At 38.8% G+C, this 10,349-nt stretch overlaps 1 protein-coding gene across 1 annotated transcript in view; it reads left to right on the top strand.

Moving 5' to 3' along the window:
* Nucleotides 1-5,632: 5,632 nt before the first annotated feature.
* LRRC72 (leucine rich repeat containing 72) overlaps nt 5,633-10,349 on the top strand; it is a gene marked incomplete at its 5' end in the record, with an annotated part of 39,537 nt that continues 34,820 nt past the window's right edge. The window contains one exon of the mRNA XM_007946648.2: nt 5,633-5,698. Within this exon, the coding sequence (XP_007944839.2) occupies nt 5,633-5,698 (66 nt within the window). The remainder of the gene's footprint in view (nt 5,699-10,349) is intronic.

The raw sequence follows: 10,349 nt of genomic DNA, 5'->3' as shown, positions 1-10,349 counted from the left end.
ACAAAAGGGACTCCTTTGGACAGAGAAGCAACAACAGCCAAGAACAACTGACCATTAACACACATGATGACATAACCCAGAAACCAGCCCGACTATGGAAGTATACAAAGTAAATAAGCCGACAATATTTTAAACAGGGAACCAGAGACATCGGTTGACAAATGAAAATAACTGCAAATCAAAAAGAGGGAAAAAACTGTGTCATTACAGAACTTCTAGGTGATAGGGATGTCAAGACAACTACAAGATAGAACAGACTATTCTAAACTTGGGAAGAAAAATATAAATCACATGGTAACCTCAAAGAAATATGATAAATCTTCACATAAAAATAAAAAAGAAGATCAGCACAAATATTTAGCAAATACTAAAAGAATAGCAATAAAGGAAGTGATAACATGATTCATAAACAAAATGAGCTCAGCATAGAAAATTATATGGAACAAAGAAATCAACACCACGAAAAAGCACATAACAAAAATGACAGCAACAAATTCATATTTGCCAATAACTACATATCTGGCAAAAGACTTATCTCCCAGATTTATAGAAAACCCCAATGCCTCAACACCAAAGGAATTAACAGTCCAATTGAAAGATGAGCAGAAGACAGGAATAGACACTTCACCAAGAAGGATATTCAGGTGGCCAACTAATACATGAAGAGATGCTCAAAATGATTGGCCATCAGTGAGATACAAATCAAAACAACAATGAGATACCATCTCACCCCAGCAGTGATGGCAAGGTTCAACAAGACAGAAAATAACAAATGCTAGTGAGGATATGGAGAGATTGGGACTATTGTACACTGCTGGTGGGACTGTGAAGTGATACAACCACTGTGGAAAGCAATATGGCAATTGCTTAGAAAGCTGGAATTGGAGATACCATTTGACCCAGCAATCTTATTACTAGGTATGTATCCTAGAAAGGTGAGAGCCAGGACAGGAACAGATATGTGCACACTCATGTTCATCACAGCACTATTTGCAATAGCAAAAAGATGGAAACAACCTATGGGTCCATCAGCAGAAGAGTAGATGACCCAACTATGATACATAAACATAATGGAATGCTATGCAGCACTAAAGAATAATATAGAGTCTGCAAAACACTGCATAATATGTATGAACTTGAAGGACATTATGCAGAGTGAAATACGTCAATCACAGAAGGACAAATACAGTATTAGTTCATTGTTGTGGAGGGTCAAGGAAAGGTTTATATATGGAGGAAAACTTTCTTTGTTGATTGCCAGGAGTGAGATGGGAGAGGAGGGAACACTGCAAAAAAAAAAAAAAAAAAAAGCATTAACTCATGTCATTTTAGTTTCATGTATTTCATTGTACATAAACTATATTTCAATAAAGTGCATTAAAAGAAAGACTAGTGGGACATGTCAAAGGGATGCAAGAGTCTGTGAGACTTTAACCATTTGAGATAATTTAAGAATGGAAAAAATAGTGACTAAAGATTGAGAAAAAATGTGGGAGACAGGAAGAAAGAGAGACAGAGAATGAAAGAAATGAGATGTTCTTTACAGAAGAATGCCAGCTAATAAATGTAAATAGAATGAGAGCATTAGAAAATCACTATTTTATAATCTCACATCAATTAATTGATTTGTGTAAGAATCATCATTCAAAGCTAAAGCTATTGATAAAATACTTGTTGGGGAATAAGATACACATGTGGACTCAGAATTTTGCCTCACATATTACTTTCCAATTATGAAATTTGTACTTTTACAATGGAGGGACCTAACAGACATCCCTTTAACCAAATGAGTCAACTTAGCTTCACCAAGACAAACTGACAAACTGACAGAACTTGCCTCCTGATATGATGCAGTAAGAAGTACACAACACCATCTATGGAATTCTGGTAGCATAGTGCCTAAGGCATTTGACTGCTGACCAGAAGGCTGGCAGTTCAAACCCACCAACCACTCCTCGGAAGGAAGGTTGGGCCTACTTCTGTAGTGATACTGCCTTGGAAACGCAAGGAGGGGTTGCTATGAGTCAGATCCGACTCGACGGCAGTGCATTATCTGCTTTTAATTTAATCAAAAGAAGCAGCCAGGCAAATCAAGAGCATGGAACATTGTATCAGACAACTGTTCTAGACTCTTCAAAATATCAATGTTGAGGGAAAAAAGAGGTAGGGTGACTATTCTAAATTTAAAAGACTAAGGTATTATACCAACCAAAAATGTAATGTGTAAATTTTAAAAAGATACAATAAATTATAAAAGAACAACAGAGAAAATTTTAATGTGAACAGTATATTCAATATTACTGAATTAAATGTGATGTTCTTAGATGTGGCAGTGCTGTTATGGTTATGCAAGAGAGTGTCCTGATTTGTGAAATATGCATGCTACAGTATCTAGAAGAGAGATGACTGCAATCAGAAGTATGCAACTTATTTTCAAATTATTTACCAAGCAACTTATCAAGCAATAAATAAATACACAGATGATACAGGCAGCATAAATATGGCAAAATATTTAAGATTATGCAGGTAGTACAAATGTCCTTCAACCTTCCTTAGATTTCAAATTTTTTCAATATAAAAATTTGGTGAGAAAGGTTTCTTTTGATTAGAAATGTTGTTTGCATGCTTTTTGAAAATACATGTTTTCATAAAAATTAGGTAATATTAGTCTTTCTATATCCCAAAGTTAAAAAAAAAATTATGACTGGGTGTTACCATAAATTAATATGTAATATTAATTAACATTAACTAAAGTGCTTAGAAAAGTGCCTGTCTTGCTTAATAAATAAATAGATGCATATATGCATACATGCCTGGACTGCACAATTTCTTCCTGAAGAGGGACATAAGAGATCTGAATGCTCCCCATGCTCACAGGACAAATGTCCACCTATCCTCAGTGTCTATGTCCCTGTGTATTTCTGACAGACACCTGCTCTATAACTTAACCTGTGTCTGCTCCTGTGCTGAGTGAGCTGCACAGCTCTGACCTGCAGGACCACCTGCATAGCTAGAGTCCCACACAGCTCAAGAAGGGTGGGTAATATTTTGACCCTATAATGAATAAACAGTAAAGAAAGAATGAAACCCTACACTCAGTCTTTGCCTCCTGGTGTCCTGCAATTTCTTTCGAGACTACAAAGATAAAGATCTATCCCAAAATAAGACCCCTGCAGAAAATGTTGATGGTGTGTGGTGTTGTTTGCCGTCGAGTCGGACCCGACTCATAGTGACCCCTCCTTAGGTTTCCAAGGCAGTATCACCATGGAAGTAGATTGCTCCATCTTCCTTCCGAGGAGTGGCTGGTGGGTTTGAACTGCCAGCCTTCTGGTTAACAGTCAAGTGCCTTAGGCACTAAGCTACCAGAGCTCCTAATGAAAGAAAATGTTGAATCAGGTGCCAATTGTATTTTGCACACTTATTTTCAAAGTCTGTTATCTTCCATGCTTTTTCCTCTGCCCTTTGTGCAACAAACTCATAAGGAAGTATATATTTCTGCTAATGTAACAAGTGTGACTGAGGAGGTGATATGCTACACCCGAAAAGACCTACTTGATTTTGCTAACATGTACAGACAGAAACCTGGAGAATATGTATAGGAATGGCTATTGACGTTGTGGGATAATGGTGCAAGGAATATAACATTGGATCAGTATGAGTTTATTGATTTAGGCCCACTAAGTACAGATTCTTCATTCAATGTTTCAGCTCGAGAAGTTAAGAAAGGATCTTATATTTAGTTGGCTTACTGAAGCATGGATTATGTGGTGGCCTACCTTAAGTCAAGTTGAAGTGCCAGACTTGCCTTGGTATAATGTAGAAAAAGATACCCAGAGGCTTAGGGAAATTGGCCTGTTAGAATGGATTTATCAGGTTAGACCCCTAGAGCCAGAAATGGAGAGTCCAGAAGACACGGCTTTCACCAGTACCGTGAGGAATAAATTTGTGAAGGGAGCTCCATCATCCTTGAAGACTGCTGTGATGGCTATTTCAGGTAAGCCAGATTTGACAGTGGGAACTGCCCTAATTGAACTAAGACATTTAACTACGATGGGGTTGATTGGACCCCATCGTAGTAGGGGCTAAGTGGCAGCAGTTAATCGACAAGGCAAGGTGGGTGTGGTTCCATAATGGACAGCAGAGTCGGAACAGTAATCAGAATAGTCTGACTCGTGTGGAATTATGGCACTTTCTACTTGCACATGATGTTCCTAGTGAAATACATGGCAAGCCTACTAAATATTTACTTGATCTGTATAGAGAAGAATTCTAGGTCACATGAACAGCAGCCAAGATTGAATTGCCAGAATACAGAATTACGGCCTCTCAATCGATTTCCAGACTTGAGTCAATTTACAGGCCCACAACCCCTTGAATGAAGGGGAGGCCAGGTCCCTTTGAGGAAGGACCCCACTACATTGCCAAAAATTTATAATGTCAGTCTTTCTGAGAGATCTGTACAGATTCCACCAAATGAAGATCTGTACAGATGCCAAGTTGATAAGGGGTGGAATTGTGGTAGTTCAGTTTGTGTGTCAACTTGGCTGGGCCTGGTTGAGTGGCTGGGCAACTGGTGGTAGTTATTCCCCATGATGAGACTAGCAATCAACTCCATGGTGGGATCTACCACAAGCAGCTGGGTAGCTGCCTTTGGGATGTGGTTTGCTTCCTGTATATAAGGAGAAGCCTTGGGGATAATCTCTAGCTTATGGCACGCTTGGACCCTGCATGTAGCTGAGTTGTTGTTCAGTAGCCTGCTGTGCTCTGCCAACATTGGGACTTACAATGGACTTGAATTAATGGCCTGCCGTGTGGTTTGGTAACATCGGGACTGTGCCACTTTATTTGTCGACCTTGGGCTTGTTAGCCTCAGCAGCTAGTAGCTGCCTGAGTAAAGAGGGCATCAGTGGGCTGGGAGCAAGAGGCAGAGCTTAAGCCCAAGGTCGAGGGGATTTCACACAGCCCCTAGAGCCTGAAACTTTGAACTTGGACTTCCAGCCTCCCGAACTATAAGAGAATAAACTCCTGTTTGTTAAGGCCATCACATTTGTGGTATTTTCTCATCAGAGCCGCACTAGGTAACCAGAACACAGGTGCTAATTGTATTTTTGCATACTTATTTTCAAAGTCTATTATCTTCCGTGCTTTTTCCTCTGCCCTTTCCCCAACAAACTCATAAGGAGGTATATATTTCTGCTAATGTAACAAAATACTCTCCTTTAAATATTGGCTTTAACTTGCCAACAAAATCTTAATCCAAATGAGTTTAATTTAATGATGAATTAATTTATCTCAGAAATATTCAGAAAAGTGGGCCCAAAATTTTTGATGGATAATGAGACAGGTCTTTCTACAAAAACCAAAAACCAAACTCATTGCCATCCAGTCAGACCCGACTCATCGCGGCCCTTCCTTGGGTTTCCGAGGCAGTATCACTACAGAAATCGATTGCCCAACCTTCCCTCCAAGGAGTGGCTTGTGGTTCCACCAGCCTCCTAGTTAGCAGTCAGATTCCTTAGGCACTATGCCACCAGAGCTCCCATAACACCTATACGATTAGTCTGACCCAGGAATAAATTAATAGTTATTAATGTTCACATTGTTGTTTTGTTTTTTTTTTCTTTCTAGGGAACTCACAGATGTAATTGATCTTTCTAGGTTTAAAAAACTAAAATACTTATGGCTTCATCATAATAAGGTAATGTTATATTTCACCTTTAAATGGGTGTTTAATTAAATTACTGTTCTTAATTTCATGTTTATAATAGACGTAGTCTTTAAAAAATATAAATATTTTTCTATACTCGTAATTTAAATTTAAAGGAGCTCTGGTGGTATAGTTGGTAAGACATCGTCACTTCATCTTTTATCATAAACCCATCAGCTGTTCTGCTGAAGAAAGATGGGGCAGTCTGCTTCCATAAATATTTACAGCCTTGGAGACCCAATGGGGATCGTGATGAGCTAGAATTGACTTGATGGCAGTGGGTTTTTAATTTAAATTTAGGTAGGAAATTAGTACTATACATATAATGGATATATTGAACAAACACAATTTATGAGCTAAACCAAACTGCAAATTTTACTTTTTTCTCTAATGTCCTTTTAATATTTCTCAGTGGGAGCTATTTTTTCCCAAGCTTTTGGAAGATTTGAGCAATCTCATGATTCTTTTCATCCCACTTAGATAATACAAAATCTTATGGTCATTTAGGGAGCTCTGGTGGTGTAGTGCCTAAGGCATTTGACTGCTAACCAGAAGGCTGGTGGGTTTGAACCCACCAGCCAGTCTTTGGAAGGAAGATTGGACAATCTACTTCCATAGAGTTACCAAATCAGAAACCCAAGGAAGGGTCGCTATGAGTCAGAAACGACTTGATGGCAGTGAGTTTGGTTTGGTTTTTAGTTTTTATGGTCATTTAAGTCATAATCATATCCCAGTTAAAAAATGAGGGTACCCAAAAAATAGCACTGACTGTGAATGTAATAAGCATAGTTTAACCAAAGTATATAATGGTGCTAAGAAGGACACAAGAAAAAAGGATGTTTATAAGAATATGACATATATAAATATATATATGAAGAATATAATTTTGGAACAACATCAACTACAACCAAAAAATTAGTATAATTATATATATATATATATGTGTATAGGCATATTCATGCACAAGTAGGTGCAGTTGTGGACATATGTGTGCACACAGAAGTATCTAGAGGTACAGGTAAGTATAGATATGTGTATACACACCTATATATTCCTAGAGGACACAGTTACAGATAATTCTTAGATGTAACCAAAACCTTGTGCTATTGGTTTTCTGGCTTTGAAGGCACGGGATCTTAGTGTCATAAAACAACTCAGTCAGTTGGCATAATATAGTTCACAAACTTCATATTCTGCATCCTAGTGAGGGGAGTAGTATCTAGGGTCTTCAAACTTCTGAGAAACAATATTAAATACAACTATTGGTCTCTACTCCAAAAACCAAAACCAAACTCACTGCCATAGAGTCGATTCTAACTCATAGTGACTTCCATTGGGTTTCCAATGTGGTAAATCTTTACAGAAGTAGATATTGCCCCATCTTCTTTCCAAGGAATGGCTGGTGGGTTTAAACCACCAACTTATCATTTGCAGTCAAATGTCCTAGGCACTGCGTCACCAGAGCTCTTTGTTCTCTACTGGTCAGGAGCAAAAGAGAAAGAAAGAAACAAAAGTTTCCAAGAAGAAATTAGCCTGATAGGCTTCACCTACCCAAGCCCAGATGAACTAGATTGTTCCTGGCTACCAGTACCACTGGTTCTGATCACGGCAAAAATAGATGTACCTTGACAGAACAGAAGAAAAATGTGGAACAGAACTCAAATTCTTAAAAAGCACAAACTTACTGAATAAATTGAGAGTAGAGGACCCCTTGAGACTATCATCCAGAGATATTCTTTAACCTTTGAACTGAAACTATCACCTAGGTCACCATTTAGTGAAATAACAATTGGTATACAAAATAAAGGGTATTACCTATGAGTATGGTGTTTCATTGAAAAACATTTATATGAGACCAAAGTTCAACAGTTACTTTAAAGCAAAAATGAGAAGGGAGCAGGGAAGCTAGAGCACTCAAAATGGAATAACTAGAATGCGATGTAAAGAATTGTGAAAAATTTAACTAATGTCACTGAACAATTTGTGTACCCAAGCCAAAAACCAAACCCACTGCCATCCAGTCAATTCTGACTCATAGCAACCCTGAATTGGCTTTCTAAGGCTGTAAATCTTTATGGAAGTAGATTGCCTCATCTTCTTTCCACAGAGTCACTGATGGGTTTGAGTTGCTGACCTGCTGGTTAGCAGTCAAATGCCTTACCCACTATGCCACCAGAGCTCCTTGAACAATTTGTGTAAACATTATCAAATGAGAATCTAATTTTCTGTGTAAACGTTCACTGAAAACACATACACAAAAAAATGTTTTTATAAAGTGAGAAAATATCAACTTTCAATCTTCATTCATAAATGAGACATATCCCCTGTTATCCAGCTAGGACTGGTTGAAAATGGCTCTATTTAGGTGGAGAAAGTGTAGTCAGCTATTTCCCATCCCTGTCACTTCCACTGCAGCCTTCTCATGGGTTGGGATACAGTTAGAGAGGTGTGAGTAGTGGAGGAAAGGTAAGGAGGAAACAGAGCTTCTTCATTGTTAACCTGTGATATTAACAAAAAGGAGCTCTAGTGGTACAGTGGTTCAGACATTTGGCTACTAACCAAAAAGTTGGTGGTTCAAACCTACTAGCTGCTTCACGGGAGGAAGATGAGGCAATCTATTTCAGTAAAGATTTACAGACTTGGAAACCCTATGAGAGGGTCACTAGGAATCAGAATCGACTCAATGGCAGTGGGTGGTGGTATATGGTAGTAACAAATGTTCAGAACTGACCCTTTTCTGTTAGGATCATACAGAAGCTTCCCCACTAAGCAACTCCAACTCCTAAGTCCTCTTCACTGGCAACTCTTCACTTCATCTTTTATCATAAACCAAACCAAAACCCACTGCTGTCGAGTTATTCCAACTCAGAGCGACCCTCATTGGGTTTCCAAGGCAGTAAATCGTTACTAAGTAGATTGCCCCATCTTCCTTCCATAGATTGGCTGCTGGGTTTGAACCACCAAGCTTCTGGTTAACAGTCATGCCTTAGGCACTGCGTCACTAGAGCTTCTTACCTTTTATCATAACTGAGGGTCTCCTGGCCTTGAAAAACTATTCTCTTAGGCAACTATTCTCTTGTAAAATGCTCCAGATCAACAGTGGTTTCACATCCAGTTATGAGTACTCACTTATCTTTGACCTGTTGTGTGAGGCCAAGGCAGTTGGCTACACCCAGTTCCTACCTAAGCCAATTTAGCTTCCTCAGGAGGTTTTAAGCAGTAGATCACCATATCCCCAACTACAAGGAACCCTCTCAGACTCATCAAGTATGTAGCCCTGGAGGTTTCCCTTATGAGGCTAGGATTTATGAGGCAGTACCCCCCTCACACACATACACACACACACACACACATACACACATCTTTTCTTCCTTAGTGAGAGCCTGCATAGAGCTCTATGCTCTTTCCAAATCAGAGTACAAGACTGAAATGAAATTCAAACCCAACTAATCATTACAGTTGGCAAATCAGTAGGTGTTCCTCAACTTTCAGACCTTTGAAATTCCAACTGCTTGTGTTGTGTTCATTATAAATTTAGCTCAATCTTAGTATTTTAAATTTAGACTTTCAAACACCAGCTAGTAAGAAAAGAAATTCAAGTTTTCATCAGTTGTCTCCCTATCAAGAAATAATAGTCCAGCTTTTAAGCACTGAATCTTTCATTAGCCACCTTTATGAAAATACTCAATATTTTGTTGCCTTCTTAGTCTTTTGTTTTAACTAACTGAGTGGAAAATGAAATTTCATCTAGTATTAACTGTAAGCATAAGTCTCATAAGCTTGAAATAATTTCTAGCAGAGCTAACACAAATACCTTCGAGGCCCAGGCAGCTGACAACTGAAACGGAAAGGGCACGCAACACTTAAGGGCATTCAAGTTCAAAAATCTTTTAAACACTCTTCCAAAAATATCCTGGGTCATGATTTGTGAACTCTGACTAGAAAAAGATGGAAATCATAGGCATGGCGAAAGTGACAAATCTTCGATTTTAGTGTGAGCTCCTTGGACTTAAACTGATGATCTGGAATTCCACTGTGAAGAAAAGAGCATGAACAAATGTTGGAAATATGTCTAACGGGAGAGGTATAAATAAGGATATTATAACAATTGAGGATTTTATCATACTTTTTTCACATTCTGACGTGTGTGTGTGTGTGTGAACGTGTGTGTATGTTTGTATGTGTTTCCTGTTTAGAAGCCTGTAGACTCTTCTTTGTCCTTGGCGTTCAGACATTTCACAATGATATGCCTTGATGTCAGTCTGTTTTCATCCACTTGCTGATCTTGGGGCAATTTCAGTCTAGAAACTCAAGAAAGTTCTTTCCGGGAGTTCCAGCAAGATGGTGGACTAGACAGAAAGACTGCACAAACCCTCTTCAACAAAGAAAAGGGAAACCAATTAACACAGACACAGAAGATAATCCTAGACCATTGATACTTGAAGGGAAGGATATAGAAGTGGACTAAACCCCAACTAGCAGAAGAATTTGCGTGAAAATACCAAAAACAAGGAGACAGACGGAGCTGTGGTCTGGCAGTGATCCTGAGCGATCCTGATGGCACAGACAGCTTGGAGATTCCTGAGTGGTGGTAGGACCTAAGAATTAATCTAAAAATCACCCTGCTAGCCAGGGACTGCAC

This window comes from Orycteropus afer, unplaced genomic scaffold (assembly GCF_000298275.1).
Source record: "Orycteropus afer afer isolate SDZICR_OR568_19922 unplaced genomic scaffold, OryAfe1.0 scaffold00008, whole genome shotgun sequence".
NCBI lineage: Eukaryota > Metazoa > Chordata > Mammalia > Tubulidentata > Orycteropodidae > Orycteropus > Orycteropus afer.
Note: the sequence above shows the minus strand (reverse complement) of the source record. Positions and strands in the feature narration are given on the sequence as shown.